The sequence below is a fragment of the Thermobia domestica genome, chromosome 3 (genome assembly GCF_964235325.1).
Source record: "Thermobia domestica chromosome 3, izTheDome1.hap1.1, whole genome shotgun sequence".
Classification (NCBI taxonomy): Eukaryota; Metazoa; Arthropoda; class Insecta; order Zygentoma; family Lepismatidae; genus Thermobia; species Thermobia domestica.
In genome coordinates this window covers 122347276-122375177 of record NC_137456.1, presented here as the reverse complement: position 1 = coordinate 122375177, position 27902 = coordinate 122347276, and the positions used below count along the sequence as shown (strand labels likewise).

At 35.5% G+C, this 27902-nt stretch overlaps 3 protein-coding genes across 3 annotated transcripts; 1 reads left to right on the top strand and 2 right to left on the bottom strand.

The window, feature by feature from the left end:
* Window positions 1–975: 975 nt before the first annotated feature.
* LOC145681941 (zinc finger MYM-type protein 1-like) lies at window positions 976–2364 on the bottom strand. Its single transcript, XM_081753542.1, has one exon. It carries the CDS (start codon window positions 2362–2364, stop codon window positions 976–978), a length of 1389 nt encoding a protein of 462 aa, XP_081609668.1.
* A 277-nt stretch (window positions 2365–2641) lies between these two features.
* On the bottom strand, window positions 2642–3397 carry LOC145681940 (uncharacterized). The gene has a single exon (XM_081753541.1). It carries the CDS (start codon window positions 3395–3397, stop codon window positions 2642–2644), a length of 756 nt encoding a protein of 251 aa, XP_081609667.1.
* A 3677-nt stretch (window positions 3398–7074) lies between these two features.
* On the top strand, window positions 7075–22736 carry LOC145680692 (uncharacterized). Its single transcript, XM_081751594.1, has 2 exons — window positions 7075–7475; window positions 13870–22736. The coding sequence occupies exons 1-2, from the start codon at window positions 7408–7410 to the stop codon at window positions 14732–14734; spliced, it is 933 nt and encodes a 310-aa protein (XP_081607720.1). The 5' UTR covers window positions 7075–7407; the 3' UTR covers window positions 14735–22736.
* The last annotated feature ends 5166 nt before the right edge of the window (window positions 22737–27902 follow it).

Below are 27902 nucleotides of genomic sequence, written 5' to 3'. Positions count from 1 at the left end.
CCCCGAAATAAATTCCTGCGTACGCTACTGTCTTACTGCTTTTGCTCTGATGCTTGTCGACTCGAGCGAAGCCGTTCTATGAGTTCCGACAATTATGCATAGTATAATTTGAAAGTCTAAAACTATAAGGGAATTCGAATGATTTGGAATATAGATGTAATTCTATTACGGATTAAGTTCGGATGGTTCCAAGGTCTCACTGCACCCCAAAAACTAGTTGTATTTGTCCTAAAACAATAACTTACGTAATTGTTTATTATAATAATTATGAAATGTAGTGTTTTGTACATGGTGTAACAAAAGTCGTTTGCCGTAGAGGCCCACTTTGTTATGAGTACAGAAACGAAAAAAATGTAAAGAGCTAAGTTTCTGGAAGTAATAGGCATAGGCGGAGTTTGCCATAGCATATTGGGGGGGGGGCATCCAAGGCGTCTAGGTAAAGGGTATTTAATGACTTCAACGGCTTTACTGTCATGCTAATAGTTGGTATGATATGTAAAAGATGTAGTGGAAAAGGGTAAAATACAGGGGCGTCATTTCAGACTTTGCTTGGGGGGGGGCAAGAGCACCACCGACATAAGACTTTCACGTTTTGTACTAGTATATTAGTAGGCAATCTATTAAAGTATATGTATTCTTCAAACTCTTGGGGGGGCAATTGCCCCCTCCTGCCCCCCCTAAATGACGCCCCTGGTAAAATAAATAAAGAATTGCATTAATTTTAAATAGTTAAAATAGTTTAATACTCGTTTAATACTTTAATAGTTAAAAAAAAGTATTAAACGAGTATTAAGTTAAAAGCATTAAGTTAAGGATTTAACTTCTTTATTAGTTAAAACATATTAAACGATAAACAAAAACATTAAGTCATGACATTGAAAATGATAGGTCTAACTATTGCATTGAGAACTTCGAGAAAAACATATTTTTAATTATTGAGTAAATGATCAATACTTTGAGGGTTTAGGCCTATTTTTACATAAGGGTTATCTTTCTTTTTTCCTTTTTTGAGCTGTAGATATCAACCAAACTCTCTATATCCAACTTTCTTACAACATCTGATTCTGAGTATAGGACCATTAAGTTATTCATCCTTTCTTGGTCCATAGTACACCGCAACCAGTTGTGAATCCGCCTCATTGCTGAAAAGGATTTCTCACAGGTGGCACTATTTGATGGCAAAACGAGAGCAATCTTCAAAAGGGTGCCAAAACTTGTGTATGTCTCTGAGCCGGTCGTTAATACAACTTCCATTAATTTTGCAACAATTTCTTTTAGCTGGTTTCTTTGCAAATCTATACCAGAACTTTCCATAACTCTTCTTAAAACTACCATTTCTGCCTTTAGTATATTTCTATCAACTTCAGGTATAGAAAACATTTTGATGAATGGTTCTGCTCCAGCTTCATCTACTCGGATAAACCGTTCGCTGGCATCAGCAATTTCCAAAGCTTCGCCGCTGAACCTTCTTTTAAGCTTTTCTGTTAAAATGTCTAGCAAAGGGTAATAAAAGTCATTTTTGTACTTATTTTTGACAAATTCATCCCTTTTCTGCAAATTGGTGGTTTCAGGATACATATCATCTCTATCTCTCTGGCCTACTGAACTACAAATTACAAAATCATCTAGGGTTTTCGATATCACTCGAGGTCGTTTAGGCTTGGAGCTATTATCTGTAGCTATACCATTCTCATCTTTGTTTTGAAAAATCTTTAGGTCAAACTCGTTATCAAAAGCCTTTATGTCTAGCCATTTCTTGTCCCATGAGACTTGGTTTCGATTGTTAGTTAGCTCTTCGATCACACCCCTAGCAACATTTGAATTTTGTGCAATTGATGAATCAGCTTTTTGTAGAGCTTGGCTAAGTACATTGATTAATGGCAAGCACTGAGAAAACACTGACAAACATACCATAAAATCCAGTGAGGTTACAGACGAAAGCAGACCCTTTGCTTCAGGGTTTTTGGGATTCCTTATGTCAGAAGCTGTAGCTGTGAGTGCAGCGATAACTGCGGAGTAGTTTCTTTTTACAGATAAAACTGAATTGGCTCTGCAAGGCCATCGAGTATCGCTTAGTTTGTGAATTTCATGAGGTCCCTGGCTGGTAAGGTTTAGCTCTCTCTGAACTGTATGAAACTCAGCGTGTGTGTCAGGATAGCTGAAGTATTGGTACAGACATTGCATAATGTTAAAGAAATTGCAGCTTAAATAGTTGTCCTTGCAAGCTGCAACTAGAACTAGGTTTACTTTGTGGGCAAAGCAGTGGACATAGATTGCGTAGGGGTTTTGTTTTTTGACGATAGCTTGTAAACCAGTGTTTATTCCAGACATTACACTCGCTCCATCATATGCCTGGCCAACCATCAACGCACTTAATCCAATATCTCCTAATTTTTTAATATAACATCAGCTAATGAAATAGCAGACCTTGAAAGTGACACATCTTCAATGGCTATTACTCTTTCTTTGATCTCTTGTCCTACTAAATACCTGACGCAAATGCAAAGCTGCTGAGTTCTATGGGATTTTGCTTCATCTACCATTTGTGCAAAAAATCCAGAGCTATTTATTTCGTCTACAATCACTCTTAAAACTTCTGTTTTTATGATGCACAACAACTAGTTTTGGATATCAAGGCTAGTCATGTTAAAATACTTATTGTATTTTTCTTTGAAATTTTCATCGTACTTAGAAAAAAGTCACATAATTCCAAGAAATTTCCTTTGTTGCCTGACATATCAGACTCATCATGACCCCTTAGAGATAAACCCTGCTTTAACAGATATAGCAATATATCTATTAACTTTTTCATATAGTCTCTGTTTTCTAGTACTAGTTCTTTGTGGTTGTCGGACAATAATGTTTGCACGGACTGACATGGTTTTCTGTATTCAACCCATTTTGTCATAGAAAAAGAATGTGCTATACTAATGGCATGCTTAACTAATTTCTCACCAGCCTTTTTCCAATTTTTCATACCCTTTTCAACAAATAACTCTTCTCTGTTGCTTGAGGGAAATTGCCTACAGGCAAAGCAATAAACTGCATCGTTTTTAATGCTGTATTCTACCCATTCATGCTTTTTGTAGAACAAAACAGAAAAGTTGCGCTTTCTACTACCTGGAAAGTCTGTCAAAGGAAAATGCTGCAAGATTGGACGAGCTGGTCCGCTACAAAGATCACCTAGGTCATTTGCTGAAATTCCAAGCGAAGGCGCAAGTCCAGTCTTTCTTCCTTCATTACGAGATGGCAGCGTTTGCAGGTTAGGAGTCTGTTTACAAGCATCACTTTGCACTGCTGGAGTGTTATCCATAGTTGAAATACTGTTATTTGCAATAGGTTTTTGTTCTCTTTGTTTAAAAAACGAACGAATGTCAGGCTTAGGTTTTTTGCTCATTGTTTATACACACATAACACACACTACACTGTCTAAAACTCACGAGATGACGGCTTACACTGAACTACTGAACTGACAAAAATGGCGGGGTTGGCGGCGCGGGATATACTCAGTCTCTATGTTTGACAGTCACTGTTGTCAACGGTAATGTTGCATTTCCCTGCAGCGACAAAAAAAAAAAAAAAAAAAAAAAAATCCCTATACATTGGGTAGCCTCAAAGATGTGTTTAAGCCATTTATGATAATGAACGAATTATATTTTCCAGTAACAATCGTGAAAAATGGTTAGGAAGCAATGCAAATAAAGAAGATGTTATTACTTTTTAACGTAACAGATATAAGTTGATCAGTTGATTAAATAATGATATTAAGCACCTAAAAAGGTTTAAATTGTTTTAGCTCAGATTTTTGGGGGGCCTGGTCCCTCCAGGCTCCCCCATAACTCCGCCCATGGTAATAGGGTTTCTATCTAAAATGTCCGAGTTTTTCAAAGCAGACCTGCATGGTACTTGCCTCAATAGCAATTGAAATATTAACGTTACCGGTCATTGTTACAATAGAAGCATTAGTTTATTCTACAATTGAACGGAAAACAAGCAAAAAATATGTCATAGGAAAGAAACAATACTACAGATCTCGGTTGTAAACATTACCATCTTGGTATTCAGAGAAGAGCGGGGAGAGGAGGAATGAAATGCATACCAAATTGAAAGTTGGTTAAGAAAAAAGCCCATGATGTGAAAAATGACGCAGCTACTTCGGTAACTATTATGGTACCTATTATGGTAACTATTACTTTCTTTTGCTATATACTACTACTAATAGTATTATTTTGATTATTACTAACATTAAAAATCTCGTACTCTTGCTACAGGTATTACTACCTCGTACTGGAATGCCACCAAGCAACAAATAATGTACACACATCCAAAGTACGCATTTCTGCAACTACCATATTTGAATCGTGAAAAATCCCTCTGTCATGAGTTTATGTTCTGTAGAACGCTATTGTTATTGTCGTGTCTGCCAAACCTCCGTTATCTTGAGAACAATGAAAGATAGAAACTGCCGTTTCCGATACTCCACTCCGCATCGAGAAGTATGCTAATCAACTAAATCTTAGATCGCTGGTTCCAAGGGGTCACTTCTGGTCAAGAGTCAAAAAAGTCATTTCTTAACAATTTCTGTAGGGCTATCTTACAACCTCAAACTAGTCATATGTTTACCATTGTAACGTCCTCGAGAATAAAAACGCTACAAGTTTGCTTACCAACAACCTTTCAACTTCGGTGGCAAAAGCAGCAGAGCATCAGACTACAAACAGTGGCGACCGGTGGATTGTGGTTTCGGGTGTTGCAGTACGAACAATCGGAGAGAAGATATAAACTGGACTCATTGACTGATCATCATAACTTTAGATGCAAATGCTATGTGACATGTGAAATTAAATAAAATTCTGTTTTTAAAAAATAAAAAATAATGTAGAATATTTTATCCGAATAGTCACCTTACTTAATTAGTTAAGTCCGTTCTCCTCTCTTTGATTGGAGTAAATTTGTCTAACATGCTGGTTGAACTGCGGTAATCCCATTGTTAGGTCTTTTTCGATGGAAAGCATAACCAATGGTGATAACCATTCTTGGAACTTTCAATTCCTTGAAAATGTCAATTCTTTTCGATTGGAAAAACGCCCGTCTCCTTTTGCTGACGTCATAGGTACAGTTAATATTAAGTTCAGAAGCTTTCTAGATTCACTAAATATTTTTTTCTAGATTATTGCGAACAATTCATTCTAGCAAAGCCAGTCCCTGACAGTGATCCAATTTCCTCTGCAGCGTAGACTGAAGACAGTTCGTAGCAGAGATTAGTGTTATAAAAAATGTAAATTGAACAGACTTTATTCATAGTTTATCTAGAAAAATTTAAAATAAATTATGGAAATATATATAGTGCAAACGATTGCTGCCATAAGATGTCCTGTGAATTTAAACTGGATTTTTTTTTTCGAACACTTCTGAATTGCCCTTTTCTTGTTTGGCTAAGCCTTAATTGCTATTTTTCCTCGGTGGAGAGTTGGGTAAATATTTTTTGCGGATGTAAGTTATTTACAGAAGTCATGGTACAGAATTCATTCAAAATTTGTGGGTTATTTATAGAATTAGAGCACACATAATGCAAGTAAATCTAATAAATAAAAACCAAAACAGCTGATTTAGATATAAAAAAATCTGATACAAAAGGAGTATATGAATCACAAATGTCACATATACACCAACCCACACAGGTGTGTAAAAGAAAAACTACCTTCCAAATCATCCGTCTCTGTTGTAAGCAATGCACCATGAACACAATATACTTCCACACGAGGTGAAACAGTTCTTATTAATGTGATACGTTCTGGAAAGCAAACTTACAGACCTGTAACATGTAGGAGCAGCACTAACAGAAGCCAAATGTCAAAGAATGTCGAAACAAACAGCATTGGCAGTTCTACACCAAGAAATGTTTGCTGGGAGGGGGTCCAAAGTATTTGAGGCGGTCCAATATGTCCAATATGTCTATGTAATGTCGAACCTGTCTTATTTTGCACCCGAAAAGACGATAAGTAATTCTTAATTACTGTCACCTATATTTTTAGAAAAAAAAAATGATAGAACGATTATTTTTTATAAGAAAAGAAAGAGTAGGTGATGAGGCGTAAAATAAAATGTTTAGCCTACATAATCATTTCTCTGTTAAACATGTATAGTTCGTGTGTTTCCCATCATACAGTTTTATGTGGAAAGTTATCAAGAGATAAAATACATTTATTTTATAAAACATATATATATATATATATACAGGGTGGTAGGTAACCACCGACAAACTTTGGGAGGTGATTCCTTATATGAAATGAAAGAAAAAAGTTCTTATAAACATAGATCGAAAAACGTTTCATTTCAGAGTTATGAACCGTCAAAAATTCGAAAAATCATGTTTCGAAATGCCCTGCCTTAGAAACTATAGGTCCTATAACAAGCGGTTTAAGGAATTACACAGGAACAAGTATGCGAACTATCTAAATATCCATGTTTTACCATCCTCCGTTATCGGCGAAACGAACTGTAAAAAGGAGATTGAGGTATAGGGATACTCCTTTACGTACTAATAACGCATTCGTTTCGCCGATAACGGAGGATGGTAAAACATGGATATTTAGATAGTTCGCATACTTGTTCCTGTGTAATTCCTCAAACCGCTTGTTATAGGTCCTGTAGTTTCTAAGGTAGGGCGCTTCGAAACATGATTTTTCGAATTTTCGGCGGTTCATAACTCTGAAATGAGACGTTTTTCGATCTATGTTTATAAGAACTTTTTTCTTTCATTTCATATAAGGAATCACCTCCCAAAGTTTGTCGGTGAAGTTATTACGGTGGTCCAAATTTATATGGGGAAAAATAAATTTAGAAATTTCTTTGGACTCACCCCCTAAAATCGTTCCTTATGGGACCAAATTAAGCCAGGAGAAAAATTAGATCCATTGAATAATTTTAAATGGTGCCCCAAACGACCTAAATTTTTGAATTCGTTTACAATACATAGTATATGGGGAAAAGCTGGAATAAACACTTGTAATTTAGAAACTGCTCAAAGGTATGAAAAGATATATTGGATAATAGAACTAGAGGAAGAGACCAACCTAATCTTGTATAGCGTTATCATGGCGGCCATTTGAAGTCCGCCATCTTGAATTCAGGTTAAAATTTATAAATAGGAAGAGGGTCATGTGACATATCTTTTTGAGGTTGCATTTCGCCAGAGGCACAAATCTTATTATTTTCAAGTTACCTATATTCATGTAAGAGTTATTACGTGTGAAAAACAAAATGCTCATGTAATGTTATTTTATTGCAGTTGTGGAACACAGATTTGTAAGAATTTTGGAAGTCTTTTACATAAACTGAAACAAACTGCTTGTTTCGCTTTGAACTACGAATAAGTTTTTCCATCAAGATAATTCATAGATCATTATGAGGAAAAAGAAAAATTACAACTTGGAAGAAATTGAAATATTCCTTATTTATGTAGTATCTTTTTGGTAAGTTATGAATTTTATTTGCTACATATTTCACTTTGTCGCATATAGGAAAAGATTATCTGTCGGCCTTTACTATCTGCAAAAGAAACTGTTTCTGCTTCTCATTTTTCATAAGAACGTTGTTGTAATCTTCTATTAGTTACACTCCCCTTTCTGCTGCACTGTTTGTTACCTGGATGAATTTAACTATTGTCTTTCCTTGAAGATAGTCATTGTTATTTGGCCATGAAGTCGGGTTACACTCTGGGGGGCGCGGTGGCTCAGTGGTAGAGCGTTCACTTCCGGTGCTTGGGGTCCCTGGTTCGATCCCAGCTCGCGCCGTGTGGACTTTGTGGTGGACAAACACCGTGCTCGTGGGTTTTCTCGGGGTTCTCCCGTTTGCTCCCACTTTCTTCATTCCACCATTTCACTCATTTCTCATTATCACCGTCTCCTTTAACCTAACCGGCATAACCGTGGGACGTTAAACTTAAAGATTTCATTTTCGGATCACACTCAAGAAACCCTTTGGGTATTTTAAATCGCTCGGGGAAAATTTGTGTGTTTGTTGTAACAAAATCACTGATTTCTCTTTTCACAAGAATTTTTATGGTATCATCTCTTTCGTCAAGCCTCTTTGCTGCTTCACAGTTTCCCCTTATAGTTTTAATTCTTTCAACCATTTTTTGTTTTTCATTATGGTAACCCCATCATCAAAAAACCCTAATGCTACGTGTTCCTCCGTCAAGTACCAGAGTTGGCGTGAAAATTTAGAAAGAGCCACTTCAGGTAAAAGAAAGAGTGGAGCCAACACTCCTCCTGAAATGTCATTTGCCTAAAAACTTCTAAAAACATGGTCATAGGGCCACGCAGTCCCCAGGAGTGAAGCAGAATTCCAAAGCGCCAGGTAGTGTCATACGCCTTTTCAAGGTCAAAAAGACAGCAACTAAATGTTCCCCATGACGAAAAGCATCTTGAACAGCAGTTTTCAGATTGACAAGATGGTCGGTAGTCGAACGAAATTGACGGAATCCATATTGAAAGTTCTAGAGTAAGGAATTCCGTTCCAAGAACCACACCAATCGAAGATTAATCAGCTTTTCAAAAATCTTGGAGACACAGCTAGAAAGGGCAATAGGCCTATAGCTGGAATAGCAAGTTGAAATCTTACCTGGTTTAAAAAAAGGAAGGATATGATCTTCTCGCCAAACTACCGGAAGGTGACCAACAAGCCAGATATGATTAAATAAAGTCAATAATGAAGCCTTCCCATGTGGGAGTAGATGGCGTAACATAGCATAATGAATGTTATCAGGACCTGGGGCAGTATCCTTGGTGGTTAATAGCACATAGTCGAGTTCTGCAGGAGTAAAAGGTGAATTATATCATACCATAAGCTTAGTGTTAAACGATAAACATGTACGTTCATCATGTTATTTACAGCGATTGAAGTCCACAGAGTAGTGGGTAAAGCTAGAAATGGAGACAAAATAACTACTTAATTCATTCACTATTTGCTTTTGATCAGTAACCAACACGTCATCTACGTGAAAGGCTGGGATAGAGTGCGGTTCATCAGAACCCTGCTAACGGCGGATTTTCGACCAAACAGCAGTCATGAAACTAGTCGTGGTTAATGTAGAGACATAGTCTTGCCAACACCAACGTTTTGCCTGTTTAGTCAAGTAGCGGACCCGAGCACGAAGCTTACGAAAATGCGCTAAATTGTCGGCTGTTGGAAAACGTGTAAATCGGCAAAGCACGACGCCGAGCAAAGAGCATGACAGATTTCAGGGGACCACCAAGGAACTCTGCGAGAACTTGACCGTCGGGAATAAGAAAGAGAAGAATCAACAGCTGCAAGAATACTTCGCTGAAATAGTGCAGTACGCTCGTCAAGAGAAAGATCAGGATCATCATTAAAGGTAAAAAGGTGTGAGAAATGATCCCAGTCTGCACCATGTAAGTTGTAAGTCGATGGGTGAAAGTTAGGAACAACAGGGAGTTCATGAATGATTATGGGGAAATGGTCACTACCATACGTATCAAGATTAACACTCCACGTAAGAGGGACCCCTAACTGATGGCTACAAATGGAAGGGTCTAGGTGCGAAAAGGTGCCTGTGTCAGTTGTAAAATGCGTGGGACTGCCATCATTAAGTAAAACCAGATCGAACATTTCAACGAAGGCTGTGACTTCACGACCCTTAGCCTCGCTGAGGAGAACCTTACAATCTTTGGTAAACATTAAAATCACAAACAAGAACGACAGGGCGTGGTACCTGACGATAAAGTTGTTCTAAATCATGCATTGTTAAGTGATCATGACGAGTAATAAATAATGCAAAAGGTAATCGGTTGTTGGAGAAAAACTCGAACAACAACAACTTGCAAAGTACTTTGAAGATACAGAAGTGAGGAATAAAAGGTCTTCAAGACACGAATAGCCACTCCTCCTGCAGCATTTTTTTTTTTCGATAGACGATAGAAGAGAAGAAAATATGGTGATCGTGGAAATAATTGAATTTAAAATTTCAGTTGATTCACACAAATCAAAATTCAATTGATTTCATGGTCTCTACATGTCGAAAAATGGACTTTTGGATGTCTGTTCTTATGTTTGTCGGTTTATCCTGATGCAAAGAAGTTCACTCGCCTAAAGACCATACCGTTCAAGGTATCGAGATCAAATTTATAACTTATAAATTTTGTATAAGATTCCCTAGAGAAGTTTCTTTTATGTTCTTCCTACCCCTAAAAATAAGGATAGTTTACTGAAGGATGAAAATTAAAAATTGCTATTTTCTCAAAAGCAACTCTAAGCGTTTCGTTCATATTTCATAAATTAATATTCCAGACATTTTTCTAGGAAAAATCCCGAAAGTGTAGTTTATTCATGGGGGTGAGACATGCAGACTTCTCGAATTGAATTGATTTTGAGTTTAACGTCCCTTTCAGCAGTGAGGCTGTATGAGACGGGACGTACTGATTAACGTGGAATCCGAACCACTTAAGTTTCCAGCAGACTTCTCGAAATAGATACAGGTGATTTTGTTCACATTTCATAAATAAATATTTCTTTAATAACCTGACAATATGGCATAACTCAATTGTCTCGATAAAATTTCATACATGATATAATTTCACATGATAATTATTTTGGGGGTGAGTTTTTCCCGGACAATTTTTGTCACGAACGACGCACGCGATATTGTTTATATTTTATTAATATTGTCAAGTATATATAATATGACATAGCTCATTTGCCCTGAAAAAATTCACAAGGGCAATTTGTTCTAGGAGGTAAGTTTTCCTCAAAGAAAGGACAAAGATGATCGTGTTCATCTCATTACTAACTCCACGAAGTTGCGCAAATCACCTGTCAGAAAACTGTTTATAAGGGTAGTTTCCTTTTTATTATTAATATTATTTACTATGTTCTGAAATACGTCTTATGCTATTTGTTGATATTATACAAAGAAATTTTTCATAAATAACCCTAAAACATGATAGTCATTTGTGATTAAAAAGTCCATAAACGGTAATTTAATCTTAAGGCTGAGTTCTCTTCGAAGTTTTTCGAAAATTATAATTTTGTTCGTACTTCATGAATAAATATTTCAGTAAAATATCCATTGAAGCTTTCCTGGATCCGGCCTGGCGAGTATTGCAGACAGGTCTTCTCGGGTTAGCAGCCAGGTAAATACCGTTGTATCTTGCAACGTTTCGAGGGCTGACATTGTCCTTATCTTCAGGCAAATATAATGGGGCATTAGAGTGCGTGGAATATATACTTCATGTGTATGTGATTGTGCTCTTCTGATTGGTGGTTGAAATGGCGGGAAATGATTGGTGTCCATGTTTGGCTCAGTTGGAATCCTGTGTCTTTGTTAAGGTTCCTTTTTTTTCTTGTGTGATTGCAACTGCGTCTTTATCCTTCTATCCCAAAATCTTGAGCATTTTGTTATTATTTTAGTATCTATGAATAACATCTTATGTTTCTGATTGATGTTATGCTAGCCTAGCCTGCATTTCTTTGGTTGGTTTAGTCTGATATAACTGTTGTACTCTTTGCATTTGGCTTCAATGGTCGTCCTATTTGGCCAATATATACCTTGCCACATTCATATGGAATACGGTAAACTCGAGGTGTTCAAAGGCCCAGATTGTGTTTTGTTGGTCGCAGTAGGTTTTCTTTTTAATTTTTGCTGGAGGTTTGTGTATTGTTCTGATGTTGTACCTGGCGAATAGTCTGTTAAGGAGATCCAAGCATCATTATTCTACAGCTGACAAAGGAAACATCACTGTAGTGCTTCCCACATATATCTGCAATGAAAAGATTTCACTGTTACTTCGGGATCCAGCATATACCACTTGTCACGAGATCCAACACCTGCGGTAGAAAAAACAGCCTTATCACTAAAAAAGTCGGGACTGGACGAAGATACACGCAAACAACTTATACCACATAGCAGCATACTGCCCAGATTGTATATCTTACCAAAAATAAACAAAGCAGTGACACCCATGAGGCCAATTGTTAGTGCAATAGGAAGTCCAACCTTTGCTCTAGCCAAGTATCTCACAACATTACTCCAACCATACGTGGGCAATTGCGAACACCACGTGAACTCAACAGAGTTTGTAAAAAACCTCAAGACGGTGAAGATCAAATCCACTGATATTATGGTCAGCTTTGACGTGGTTTCATTGTTTACCAGATTTACGATCAAGGACACAATACTGCTTCTTGGGAATCACTTCCGGCCTGAGATATTTGATCTCTTTCAGCATGTTCTCAATTCAACCATCTTTTTATACCGTGGTCAGTACTTTAAACAAACAGGCGGCGTCGCCATGGGTTTCCCACTCTCACCCGCAGTAGTAAATTTTTACATGGAGTACTTTGAACATGAAGCTCTAAAGAAAACACCACTTGTACCCACATATTTCTATAGATATGTTGATGATTCCTTTAGTATCTGGCCACATGAACGCAACGCCTTACAGGAATTTCTGTAGTTTCTCAACAACCAGTATCCGAATATTAAATTTAGGATGGAAGTTGAACAAGAAGGTCTCCCAATTTTTGGTATACAGAAGACGGGATGTCAACCTAGGCCATAGTGTATATAGCAAACCAACACATGCAGACTTATATCTGCCTCCAACAGTTTCCATCACAAAGCTCAATGACTTGGGGTTCTCATCACTTTAACACATAGAACATTTTCCATTTCTGACAAGAATTGTCTAACAGGGGAACTTGATCACCTTCAGACCACCATGCTTCAGAATGGATACTGAATAAGGGATACAAATTTGGCTCTGAAAAGAGCCAAAACAAAGGATATTAACAACAAGGAGAAAAGTACAGAAGAATCAACAAGTGAAGAACGGAAGAACAAAATCTGTTTCCCTCACACCGGCAACACTTCTGGAAAGTTTAGCAGACTATTCACCTGGTACAACATGAAAGCAATACATAAACCTCCAGCAAAAGTAAAAAATACTGCGAAGCCAAAGACGATATGGGTCTTCGAACACCTGGGGTTTACCGCATTCCATGTAAACGTTGGCAAGTCATATATTGGACAAACAGGATGGACCATTCAAGCCAGATGCAAAGGACACAACAGTTACATCAGATTAAACCAACCATAAAAAATCCGTGCTGGCTGAACATAGCATCAATCTGAAACATAAGATTTTATTCACAGATACTAAAATAATAGCAAAATGCTCAAGATCTTGGGATAGAAGGATAAAGAAGCAGTTGCAATCACGCAAGGAAAAACAAACCTTAACAGAGACAGAGGATTCCAGCTGAGCCAAACATGGACACCAATCATATCCCGCCATTACAAACACCAATCAAAAGTCGCCATTTCAACCACTAATCAGAAGAGCACAATCACACACGTATAAAGTATATATATGTCACAATATTGCCTCATCATATTTGCCTGAAGATGAGGACAATTTCCTGTTAACCCGAGATCTGTCTGCAAATATTTCAGTAGTAACTCAGTACTGTGGTCCGTACATTTTATTTATAAGCATAAAGGCAAACATATGGGCTTCCAAAAATATTTTAATTTAATATGAATAGTGTATTGGCACTGCTCAGTGTCAAAACCCAAGTTTAAACTGCAAATAATAACAATAATGTGCAATATATATATATTAATCTATGCATGGTGAGTTATTATTGCTTTCACATTCTGGAGCAGGACTTTCAGTTCGCTTATAGTGTGGAAGGTCCGGTTCCTCTGAGAAAGCCTTGGGCAGCACCAAGAAAACCTTACTGGGTACGCCCCTGTTTTCGCTATTTGTTTGCTTGCTTAAAGAGTGTCAGAGATTTATATAACAATGCAATTATTTCGAATTTTTAATATTTTTTGTTCTTTTTTAGGAAATATCGTACATTATCAACAGATTATGGTGACATCTTTGATCCTTACCAGAATTCTACAGAATTTGGAAAGGAGCAGCTCCAACTACCAAAAGTAATGTTGTCTAGATGTGATTATATTTCCACTGGTAAGCAAAATACATATAGACATGGCAAACTTGGAAGGAGATCTTCAGTGAAGTCAAAACAGCAATTATATGTATGCAGCACATGCAACAAATCATTTTCTAATGTATCTCTGTTCAACATGCATTGCAAAAGTCATGACGGTGGTGATACCGAGAAAAAACCATATCAATGTAGTATATGCAACAAAACTTTTCGTGTTAGAAGGGATCGTGACGTTCATGAAAGAGTGCACACTGGTGAGAAACCATACTCATGTCCACAGTGCAACAAGGCATTTTCTCAGCGGGGTAACCTTTATCTTCATCTTAGAATACATAGCGGAGAAAAGCCATATAAGTGTCCTGCCTGCGATATCCGATTTACACAAAAGGGAAATATGGAGAAACATTTTAAGAAGCATTCTGCCAGACAACCTGTTTGTCAGAAGCGTCACGTGAAGAAAAAACGTTGTCCAAAACAAAAACATCTGTCTCTTCATTCTCAAGGAAATGCGTTGAATAATGAAGACCCTGTTGATTTATCTGCTTTCAATATTCCTTACATATGCGGACTCTGTGACGAAAAGTTTGCAGAATCCGCAAGTCTTTCTACACATATGAAAAATCACGACTATGATGACACTACCACAAGTGTTGAAAATAGTCTAGAGGAACAGTTACTTAGCTATTGTAATATCAAATTGGAAAAAGACGAAAATGAATTTCTAGAAGAGAGGGCCGAAAGTGATAACCAATAAATTTCCAGGATAAAATAATGTGAATAACAAATAATAATAGGAAAGTAAATTTTAACTTCAATATGTTGTTTTGAAAGTAAGTGGGAAAATGTTAAAATGCATGAGAAATATACATCACAAAAAGTGATATTTAAGGCAACCTCGTTCAATTACACTGTTCAACAACGAAAATGTAAATTGAACAAAATCAGCTAATTCTTATTGATTTTGTGGTGCTGATCACGAATTTGAAAGTTATTTTCGAATATTAGCTCTACTTTTCGTTTTACAGGCATGTCATAATAACGCTTTAAAAATAAATATATTCGCTTCGTTTGGGGTAAAATGTTACACTGATCCGGCAACACTGGAGAAACTATATGAACGCTTGGATTCATTGTGTTCCTCATTTCAGTAGTGTTCTGCTATTGTTAGAAAAGACAGGTTTAGTGCAGTTATCAGCGTTTTGGGTGTGACGTTTGTGTAGTGCAGGACATAAAAATACAACTACAAGTACGCAAAAATACTGGTATTTCGAATGTATATTTTTAAATAGTTGTCGGAACTATTTCAAGTGACATTTTGAGGATTTCAATAAACAAAAATGCCGCGTAATTGTGTAAACAGTGCGGATAGCTTCTGCTACGTGTGTCGGGAAGTGACATTTTCCTCACAAAAGCAGACTATAACACCACTAATAAGAAAAGCCTATCAATATTACTTTGGTTGTAAAATTGGAGACCAAGATAAATCTTGGGCACCCCACATTGTGTGTAACACTTGTGCCAGCAATCTAAGAAATTGGATTAATGGGAAGGGGCGCTCAATGCCTTTTGCAGTGCCCATGATTTGGAGGGAGCCAAGCGACCACATCAGAGACTGTTATTTTTGTATGGTTCCTTCCGTCAAGAAGGGAATTTCCACGAAGGTTCCTTCCGTCAAGAAGGGAATTTCCACGAAGAAGAAGCGGGCTTTGATCTATCCTAATATTCCTTCTGCAATGCGCCTTGTTCCACATGGAGAAGGACTACCTGTTCCTGACCCACCTAAAGAATACAATCTTTTTTCTGATGATGATCAAGAAATTGAAGCTCCTGAATCAAGTACTTCGAAGGACCCTACGTTTGTTGTAGAAGAACCTCCATGTGAACCACATAGACTTACTCAAGAGGAACTAAGTGATCTAATCAGAGACTTGGACCTCTCGAAAAGCAAAGCCGAAATTTTAGCGTCACGCTTAAAGCAATGGAATTTATTGCAGGAAAAAGTAAATATTTCAGTGTATCGGAATAGGGAGAAGATGTTCACTTCATTTTTTACTATGGAAGACACACTTGTGGCATGTACAGATGTAAATGGTCTCATGAGGGCACTTAAAATTAATTACGAATCTACGGAGTGGAGGCTCTTTATAGATTCGTCCAAGGTGAGTTTAAAGGCAGTGCTTTTACATATTGGAAATGAACTTCCTTCAATTCCTGTAGGTTACGCAGTTCATATGAAGGAATCTTATGAAAACTTGAAACGTTTACTTCAAGCCATTAAATATTACGATTTTCAGTGGCTCATTTGTGGTGACCTTAAAGTAATAGCACTGTTACTAGGTATGCAGTAAGGGTATACAAAGTATTGTTGCTTTATATGTGAATGGGACAGTAGAGATCGTGGATCTCATTACCGCAAAAGCGATTGAATTACCAGAGAAACTCTTCAGCCGGGAGTGAAAAATGTGCAGCATGTACCACTGGTAGATCGTAACCGAATTTTGCTTCCCCCTCTATATATTAAATTAGGTCTTATGAAAAGTTTTGTTAAGAGCATGAACCAAGAGGATGAGGCCTATAAGTACCTAAGAGGACAATTCCCTCGATTAAGTGATGCCAAAGTTAAAGAGGGTGTTTTCATAGGGCCACAGATTAGGCAACTATTCAAAGATCACAAGTTCGACGAAATTCTCCAAGGGGAGGAGAAAGCTGCGTGGGAAAGCTTGAAGAGTGTTTGTTCACAGTTCTTGGGAAGACACCGAGCAACAAATTACAAACAACTGGTAACAAAGTTGTTATTGTGCTACGAAAATCTTGCTTGCAATATGTCTCTGAAACCACTTTCTTCATTCACATCTAGACTTCTTTCCCGAAGATTGTGGAGCAGTAAGTGACGAACATGGTGAGCGTTTCCATCAAGATATTGCAGCCATGGAGAAGAGATATGAGGGAAAGTGGAGTTCTAACATATTGGCCGACTACTGTTGGACTATTGCAAGGGATGCTCCAGATGTAACCTACAAAAGGCAAGCCAAGCGAAGACGCTCAAAATAAAATAAACATAATCCTGTACAAGGGATCACTTGAAACTTTTGTCTACATTGCAGTGTAGTTCTTACACAAAAAGGTATTTGTACATATTTTTCATGTTTTGATGTTAATACTGATTTTTATTACGGAATTGTTAATGTTTAACTTGACCACGGTTACTTTATTTTCTGTATCGCTATGAAACTGGTATTTGCGCAATTTTGAAAAAGGAAGTACAAGGGTATAGAAAGCTATAGGTTAGGGTACTTCTTAACTCCCCAGCTTATCACATCACAGTGAAATAGATAAAAAAAAAGTGAAATGTAGGTTTTTACAAGGATTTTGCTTAAATGTTCTATAAATATTAATACATTTGTATATATACAGCTACTGTTGTACAATAGCTGGCGTTTTTTTTCACAACCTGAGCTAAGAAGATTCTTCTATTATCATTTCCTTTCATATTATGCTTAAATGAATGTAAAAATCGTAATTTCAAAGAATTTACATATTTTGGATCAAAATTTGTGGAACAGTGTTATTGTTTCACAGACATTTAAATTATACGGTTCATGTAATAAATTTTGATGTAATGATTATATCATGAAATATTTCAAATTTGATATTTAAATACAGTATTTTCTTTTGGTGGAATCTTTCATATCTTTTTAGATGTTTGAAATGTTTTATTTTTACATCATGACAAAGCGAACTTCGCAATCAGATAGTTTGAAGGGAAACTAAGAACAAAATAATAGAGTATTAGTTTGAAAAAGTAGGAATTTACTTATATATTACTTCAGATTCAGTGATAGTTGAAGCGAGACTATTTATAGAGAATTAGCGTCAATTACCCGCTTCGTTGGGTTAAAATAAGAATTTAAATCGATATAAACAAAGAAAATATAATGAAAAATCAGAAAATAATAAGTAATGTATATAAATAAAAATTAAATATTACTATTGTGGGTTGTTCACCATAAGTTTACTTTGGTCAAGGATCGAACCAGCGACCCCATGCATCAGAGGTAAGCGCAGTATCACTGAGCTAGCATGCCCCCATTGGTTGCGAAGAGGGTGACACGTAAAAATAATTAAAAACGACCAATATTAGTGTCGAATCCATAGTTTTTGTGGTCGCTGAGATGAATAATGACACTCCTGTTCCCGTAGTATGAGCAGTATTGGAGGGAAGGGGTGACATTCAAAAATTGTTAACGACCGATTTAGTCTCAAAGCTATAATTCATGGTAGCGGAGATAAATAGTGACTTCTGATATCTTTCAAGTCCAAATTCAGACCGCATTGGCGTGGGGCTGAAGAGTAGAAGCAAAGATGGTTGGCAGGTAAAACGACCAATATTATTGCCCAATTCATAGTTTCTGGGTTCGCTGAAATGAATAGTGACATACCCGATGCCGTTTAAGTCCAAGTTGCACCCTATCGACATTGAAGTGAGAAGGAGTGAGGAATCGCATTACAGATTTCTATCATTACATTTTCATTGAAATGTGTGTCCTAACTGGGAAAGAAGGTTCAAATACTTTTTAAACACCTATTCACACGATGCAAAGTACAGGTATTTCAGCTAGTGTGCAGCAGTTATCCATAATTTAACTTTGTGTCCAAATGAGTTTAATTGCCTGTGGAATCGGAGGACAATAAATTTGGCGATAAAGGCCGAACTTCTAATTAAAAACGTGAGGTTACCTACAGAAAGATGATAACATAAGATATTATATTTCTGTATCTGCACCACCAATACGTTAGCTGTATGGCTTGAGCATTAGTCAAAGAACAAATCGACTTATATTCTTCAAGTCGTGGGTCTGCAAAGATTAACAACAGAAAGAAAACGTTGTATCTGATCTAGAAGCTGACCTAAATTCTCTACAAAACTTTTATTATTTAAAAAACCTGTATTTTTATAGCAAGTCTAAGGTATGTACTTATTTCATATTTGTCAATGTGTAGTCATAATACGTACTTAAATCAATTCTACAGACGCAAATAAATATAACTTACATGCACTAAAATCATTCTCTAAAACTTAATTGTTTTCATTTCATCACAAACAAAATGTTCATAAATATTTTGTAAAAATTATCAATGCCTATTTTGTCTATCAATGTCTAATACAATTTTTTTTATTTAAAACAATTGGTTATTGTTATGAGTAGTGATGGGCAGTGGGATTATTCCCGGTGGGAAGGAAAATAAAAAAATGGGAATATTCCCGGGTTCTTTACCTGGTATATAAATTCCCGGGAAGGAATTTATTTCCATTTCTTTACTTTAGCTTTCAAATTATAAAAACCGCATGACTAATTACTTTATTTTCATTTATTATGATTTACTTCTAGGTTTTAAATAATTCGGGGGTTAAGAAAATTAAAATTCGTTGACTGTACTTCATATAACTAATAATAATGATTTTTAAAGTTCCATTTCCATATGCACTAAAAAGTACTATTAATACACCCCAAACCACCGTTAGTAAAAGACGTCGGTCTGTCTCCCGTCTCTGACTCGAATTTCTGAAGAGGTGCTCGAACTTCTCTTACGTGTGAATTAACGCATGAAATTTGGAGAAATAGGTACGAATAAAAATCGTGTGTGGCAATGTTACGTGCAAAATTATAAAGATAAGTCAGTATCTTGTAAATATTGTGAACATAAATATGTATGCGCAAATGTTGATACAGTGGTGATACATGTGTGTTTTAGCAGTTACCCAACGTAACTTCCTTATAACATTTAAAAATTTGATATGTTTATAATATCAGTATTAGAGTCAAGTTTAGAAAATCCACTTATAAATTTAGACTGTTTAGCGGTGTAAAAGTATGTGGACTTAATATACCGTTTCTCCACATATTTACTTGCATAAAACATATTGTGAGTTAATATACATTTATGTGTACTCTCTAAACATGATAAAATATTAATAAAATAACATAACCGTTCAGAATATATATTCAAAGAATCCTCTGGAGACAACAGTAATAATATACGGTGATTAAAAAAACGAATTTAATTTTGAAATCACAATATAGTAATAGAATGCAATTTTCTTTGTGATTGTGCATAAATTCCCGGAAAATTCTCATTTTTGGTAATCTTCCCGGGGATATTCCCAGGGAATATTCCCGAAAAATATCTTCTCGGGAATTTGCCATCACTAGGTATGACTACGATACCTCTCGCTTACGTCCCGTTCTATGTTAGTAATAAATAATCCATAGTAGCCGAAATATGTTCCTCCATCACTTGACCTCGTTTACTTAAAACAGATCACGGCGATTTAGATCGTTTAAACGTTTTTGAAATTTCATGCATCAATTTGAAATGAGTGGGAACACAGATCGAGTTGTAGATTAATGATTTCGAGACAGTTGAGCACAATCGTATAGATGAGAACCAAGCATAACTGATAAACTATTTACAAATCAATATTTCGATTATATCTGAAAAATAAGATCTCTAAATACACGCTGATATACTGTATATGGTCTTTAATTAAAGCCAATACAGACAACCCTTGCCCACTTTGCTGTAGCGCACATTCCGTTAGTATATGAGTCTCGTGTTCGGTTCCCGTTGGTAGAGTATCGAGCGCACTCCAGTGGTTGATATTTCACTTTACTCTATAGGCCTCATCTTATATTGCTGACACATATTCTGAGAAGGGATATGAATACCAATTATTTAATCAGTGGACGATATTTACCTACACATTCCCAGGTATATATTTTTTAGATAGTGTCATACCCACTTAGAAGCATGCTTACCCACTTTATCAGTCATAGGACACCGAATTTTAAATGTTTAAGTTCTTCTTTGTCGGAAATCAATCTCGCTAGAACGCTTTTCTGCAAGTTATCAATAGTATGATATTGCAAGTTATCAGTGGCGTATTTAACGATTTTGTTTCTGGTGGGGCTTTGCTAACTTTATTCCTAGAAATGTGAAAATTCTGCAAGATATTTCATTTATTTTAAAATAGAAAATAAATTTTCGGGGGGCTTAAGCCCTGAAATCTCCCTTAAATACACGCCACTGGTGAATATTAAAGTTCATTTTGTAGCCGTATAGCATCCGAGTAATTCATTAGTAGGAAATCCTTGAATTGTTATTTCGACATAGACTATGAGTAAGTAGAAACATTACATATTTGATTTAACATTTTCTAAACAATTCATTTTGTGAACCCCTGTTTACTACTCCTACGTACGTTTATGCCACCGATTCTGTAACATTTATTGAACATCGCACTAAATTGGACGATAAAATTATAAAGCCGACTATACATAAGACATTGGAAGTGTCGATTTTCGCTGAACAGAGAAGTTTAAATTTCGTAATCAGTAGACTCAATTGCAATATCATGATTGCCTAAAATCAAAAGTAATGATCTCGTTCGCTTATATCAACAAAATAATGCCTTCTCGATAAGAATTTCGAAATTTTGAAATATGTAATCAAAAATCAATATGTTAATCTCAGTGTCTAAAGTATATTGCGCACGAACTAGTAAATCATTTGGTCAATGAAATATTCAATAGTGAAAGCAATGACGTTTCTAAAAAAGACACTAAAAACTGGTTATAACTTACAAAGAATTTTATTTTTAAAATTTGTTAAATGAAAATAATATTGATGCGGTCAATCCTGTATTCAAGGAGAACAAAGGCAAACGATCAACTCAATTTTTACTATATGAAATGTGTTATATTTAATATTAGTTTAATCTCACTCTAGGTATTATTATTTAGTTTGGGTTTTACAAAAATATCAATCACATTAACTTAAATGTTATTTTCTTCTTCTGACTTACTATAGTTACTACTAACTGTATGCTCGTTATTTTCAAATGTGATTAACGTAAATATTTGGGATAGAATCAATTTTAATTTTCTTTATCAATTCATCTTTTTAACAATCGTTGTCCAGTATATTTCACTGTCCAGTATGAATTTATTTGTTCTTATGACCTTATGTATTTATAACTAATACACATACATTTGCTTAACATCCGTACTTTTACCCTTATGCAAACATATTAACGTCCATATGATACATGAAATTATTATGAATTTTATGTGGATATTTAAAAAAGGGGTCAATGAATTAATAAGCGCAATACAATGAAGCAATGGAGGATTAACAGAAATATAAATGAGAATGTAAGTAACGAAGAGTACTTATTATGTGAAAGTTTGCGAATATGACATAAACTTACCAAATATATTGTGCATGAATGTATTTTTATGCTTTTCTATATATCTTAAAGATAATGCTTAGAACAGAATAGCTTCAGTAACTGTAAATTATTTAATGAGGTTCTATTAACATACTAGACCAAGATGTTAAATTTCAGTATAATGTAGTGTATTTCGAATGTCATGTAATCTAGATGCTCTGTACAAATTTTTATTTTGAAACATGTTGAACGCAATTTATATCATTCTTCTTGGTTCGTAGACTATACTAATCTTTCCTTAACTATATGTGACATTACTAATTTGTGCTTAATTGTGAGAAGCGTGCACTTCAGCCATATGAAGCTGAAGAACAAGGAGAGTTTTTTTAAGTTTTATTTGCTATGAAAAGCTTTCTAGTTGCTGATGTTTAGTCAATGTGATGATGTAATCTTGTATAGATGTGAAGAATTATAGTGACTGTAATCTTCTTGTGTTCTAGAGAATAATAAAATATGATTTTAGAATTTTCTCGATTATGATTTTTGTATTGTGTATGCTCAATGTCAAACTAATGAAACTTAAAAAAAAGGAGAATTAATAGAAAGAATAGAATATAATACTTTATTTGTCATTAGGCTAGATAATAGTAATAGCCTTCGGTAAGAATATAAATTTAAAAATATTAATACATATTGAAGTACTACACCTTAAAAGATGCATATAACAAAATTTACACCATTTCTTAAATCTATTGTTCAAATGTACTAATATTACCATTTACAATACTATTTATTACTTAGATTGTTACGAAAGTATTCTTCAAATTCCATGACACTAGTTATACAATTTCGTACCAACATATTATGTTTTGAAAACTGTTTGTTTTCTAAATTACTCGAACGTATTAATACCGGTAGCAATTTAAATATTTTCATTGCATTGTATGTAAAGTTTTGTTGACTCTTGCATAATTAGGCATGCGGCGTTTCTAAATTCTGTTTGTATTTTGTATTATATTCATGTACATTGGAACACAATGTAAAACGGTTGTGTGGTTTACTTTTATATGTATTAAACTTTTGTGTGTATTATTGTGGGCACTAGCATGGTTTGATATTCTTTTCAATTTCCCTAAATGGCTTACTTTGTTAGTATCAGGAATACCTTTAATAAAACGTATTGATTCTTTTGTCATTTAAAAATATCCTTTGCATCTGTAGTTTCCCCATAATAAATTACCATACAACAATTATATATATATAGGCAGAATAGGCTATATTATTTGTAACAAAACTGAAGTATTTACGACACTAATAAAAATAATAATTCAATGAATATAAACTATATGATAAAATACATAAAAATAACATATACTAAGTTAAATCTGTATGTGCACTCTGTGTTTACCTCACCATATTAATATTCGGACATCATATAACAAATCACTATAAAATCCTCAAAAGTTATTTTCTCCCTTCAAGTTAACACAGTTATTATTTAATGTCAATCACAAGATGATTTATAATTTCCTTTAAGAGTTTTGGCATGGTTGTTACCATTCTTTTTAGTATAGTGTGGGGAAATATTGTTCCACACTGTGCGTAATGCTTTTTTAAAACTTTCTTTCACCATAATTCCTATATGTTGACCTTACGTTGTAATTCGTTACAAAGATTCTCACACGGGAGGGTCTTACAAGTTGTCGCTGAAATCTGATTGCCACATATCACATCTGATAGAGCATCATGAGAAATGAAAATCGGCCAAATTTAAGGTGCTATGTATGGACTACAAGGATAGGAGCTACGGGGCTTCAAAATTTGAATATCCCAAAAATTGTATCATGGAATTATGTACGTTTAAAGTAAATATCTTGAAAACCGTTAAAGCAATCAAAACAAAAGTTGTATCAAAACAAGAGAACAAAATGCCCTATCGAAAACCACAAACAATGTTGCCATAGGTGAATCAGAGTTGCCAACACAGCATACAAATATTTTCATTGAAATAGCATAATATACAAATATCCACACATTTAAAACGCACTATTATCTCTAAACATAACAGTGAAGTATAGTGGTACAGTGTTGCAAACTGTTGGAGCTACGTGTACTAAAATGTACAGTGGAGAAGTTTAATATATGGCAACAGAGTATAATAAAGGAATGCACTACAAAAAGTGAGAGATCTGCATTACACTTCCGTAACCCCGGTGAATAAGTAGACAACTCACGAAAACAAAATGATACACGCGATGAAAGAAACACATGTTTTCTAATTCTGTAAACTGGTTCTCCAGATTATCTTATCAATATATGGAAGAGTACTTTCTTAGTTTATGTCTTTCGTGTTAAGTGACATATTCTTTTACTTCCTCTCTTCCATACCATATAACTATGTTTGTACACTGTAATATTAGCATATTCACATTAGAAATAGTATAATTATTTTATTACTAGGACCTACCTCATTTCGTATTTAGTCGGCCCGGATAACCGTGTGGTCTACTAAGCTAGATAACTGGCATATTATTGACAGCGGGTTCCAATCCCGCCTCGGACATTTTTGTCGTACCTTACATTTCATTCTTATCTTTCTCTTTCATAATGGTTCGGATCCCACTTTACACTATAGGTCCCGTCCTATATATCCTCGGAGCTGACACAGGACGTAAAACTGGTATCACTCAATTTAGTTTTCCAAATGCGTCAATATCTTGTGACACTGCTCACATTTTGCTATGTTATACTATCGGTGTTATGCATTTGAACTAAATTCATAGAATGAGACCCAGATTCCTTTATTACCTCTTACTGCCACATATCAGACTTCTCCATTGTACATTTTCCTTTGTTGCCACATATCAGACTTCTCTATTTACATTTTCAGCACATGTAGCTCCAACAGTGTGTAACACTGTACCACTACACTTCACTGTTATGTTTAGAGATAATAGTGCGTTTTAAATCTGTGCACATTTGTATATGATGCTATTTCAAAGAAAATATTTTTATGCTGAGTTGGCAATACTGCTTCACCTGTAGCAACACTGTTTGTGGTTTTCGATAGGGCATTTTGTTTTCATTATATTGTACAACTTTTGTTTCGATTGCTTTAACGGTTTCCAAGGTATTTACTTGAAACCTACATAATTCAATGATATAATTTTTGGGATATTCAAATTTTGAAACCCCGTAGCTCCTATCCTTCTGGTCCATAGCACCTTAAATTTTGCTGATTTTCATTTCTCATGATGCTCTATCAGATGTGCTATGTGGCAATCAGATTTCAGCGACAACTTGTGGGACCCTCCCGTGTCAGTGGGGTTAACGTCGGTATTTTGGTGTGGGATTTCTCGTACTTTTGGGCAGTTGTAAAACAACTATTCCTTTACAACATACACTTTGTTTCAAATCAATACCTCGATAAAATTAGTTTTCCTCGTTCCCAATTTTCCGCACTTTGATAAAGATTTCTAAGAACGTTAAGATGTACTTCTTTTTTCATAATCTCATCAACACCCACTTACTCTCCAACACCTCATAAACATACTGTATATAACCCAAACCATTACACTTCCTCCTCCGGGTTTTACAGTAAACTAGAGGTTCTTGATATTTAGTTCTGTATTTATTTGTCGAAAAGCTATTATTCTACCATCATATCCATGCAGCTTGAATTTAGATTAGTCGGTAAACAATGCATATTCCCACCAATTTTTGGGCTTTCTGCGAAAGCTATAGAAAATTTAAGCATCGTATATTTCTTAATTTGGATAATATATGGTTTGTTTTTAGCTATTCTACCATTATACCCTTCCCGTATTAACCTCACGCAGCACACTACACTGACTAGTCGTTGAGCTTTACTGAATGTTTGAAACTTTGCACATTAAGAGCATTCAATTGTTTTATATTCGTAAAGTAAAAATTAACAACAAATATTTTTACCATTAAAATATGTTGCTGTCCTTAACACACACCATAATATTTAACAATCTCAAGCGAACGAACATAAACGTGAAGACCACGACTAACGTTCCTCGTTATTCCTTGCCTGTCTCGATAGTTTCTTCTATTAGAAACAAATGCAAACGTAGCACACGCTATCTCGTAGACGAATGACGCTCGGTCAAATATCCGGAATTCAAGATGGCTGTCATGATGTACAGTAATTATTCAATGCAGCATTTTACACCGATACCAACCTACAACATTGGCTTTTCCTCCGTTTACGAGTCTTTCTGTGCTATTCTGACTTTTTGTATTAGGTACAAATGTCATAAATGGATGGCGATGATCAAAAATGAGTTTACATTCTCATTTGTGGGAATATTCAAGTCTAAATTGAAGTATAAAAGCATATCCTTTTCCGTTTAAAAAATGTATGTAATATGCAATATGGCTGATTCAAGATGGTTTCATGATGGCCACACTCCCAATCAATGCATTTTTGCATTATTACCAATTTTATGATAACATTTGCTTTTACTCCGTCCTCGTACATCGTTATTACTGGCCTGTCCCGACTTTTCCACAAGTGTATTCTTACAGCAAAATTAAACAAGTCCTCTCCACAGAATATTTTTCATATTGATAAGGATTTTGTACTTTGATCTAGGGATGGAAATGAAATTTTAGAACTAAAAGAGGACAGTCATTAATAGATATTGTCTGATCGGGCTATGCTTCGAGAATACAAGCCCAAAGAGATTGGATGCAAGGAAATTTTTATGGGGAAATGACTTAAGATATGGCGTTTGTTGCAGAACAAACAACAAAACAAAATCAAGATCACCATCCAAGTTTCATCACAAAAGTAAAACAATTCTCAACTTTCCTAATTTTGTTTATTATGGTTCGTACAGCAAAAAATTGTAACCTCCCTCTTGGCTATTTCTTTCTCTCCGAAAACGAATGTTTTATTCGAGGGTCTTTTTTCCCCTCTTCTCGTCATTCCTAGTGTTCTCATAACAAAATCTTTTCTCTGCTCATGAAGATGCTCGCTGAAGTGCGGCAGTTTCCTAAAATGGTTTCATTTGGCCGGCATTCACTTTCATGACCTTGCATGTAAATATGTTCTTAGCCAAAATGTATTCATGGCTAACTTTTCTCTAATAAATAGGGATCTAAATCTTTTGGAAACATTGCGGCAGATATATTTTTGGGTGCACAAAACAGACACACTGCTCTAACCCAGGCCTTTTGTCCTGTTTTAAATGGCGTTTTCTACCCTTGTTGTAAAATTTCTTGGAGGCTTCATATTTCTTTTGTTGCGTTAAAATAGCACAGTTTCGGGCCGACTTCAAGCTCTTCCACGGATTTTAAGTAATCGTAGTGAATAACCTCATGTACTTCTTCACTGGTCTCTGATATATTGTAAGGAAATTTAAATTCTTTGCCAAAAGTCATTTCAAACCAGTGGCGTAGGGAAGGGGGGCCAGAGGGGGCGGGACCCAAAAGAGGTCCGACAATGTACTTTGGTACTTTGATGTTCGTAATTTTTTATACATTTTTATGTTTATATATTTTTTGTTTGTAATTTTTCTATATGTACCTATAACAGCACTTGCCCCCCCCCCAAATACACATCCTGGCTACGCTACTGTTTCAAACGGACTAAAACCAGTAGCCGAACAAATTCTCGAGTTGTTAAAGCAAATTCTAATAACTTTATCTTTTGACCAGTCAC

Bases quoted from the DNA above. Each gene is read 5' to 3' on its own strand.
- LOC145681940 (XM_081753541.1), bottom strand. From the start codon at position 3,397: ATGAGCAAAAAACCTAAGCCTGACATTCGTTCGTTTTTTAAACAAAGA.
- LOC145680692 (XM_081751594.1), top strand. From the start codon at position 7,408: ATGAGGAAAAAGAAAAATTACAACTTGGAAGAAATTGAAATATTCCTT. The intron at 7,476-13,869 runs GTAAGTTATGAA...GTTCTTTTTTAG, and splicing joins ATTTATGTAGTATCTTTTTG to GAAATATCGTACATTATCAA.
- LOC145681941 (XM_081753542.1), bottom strand. From the start codon at position 2,364: ATGGTTGGCCAGGCATATGATGGAGCGAGTGTAATGTCTGGAATAAAC.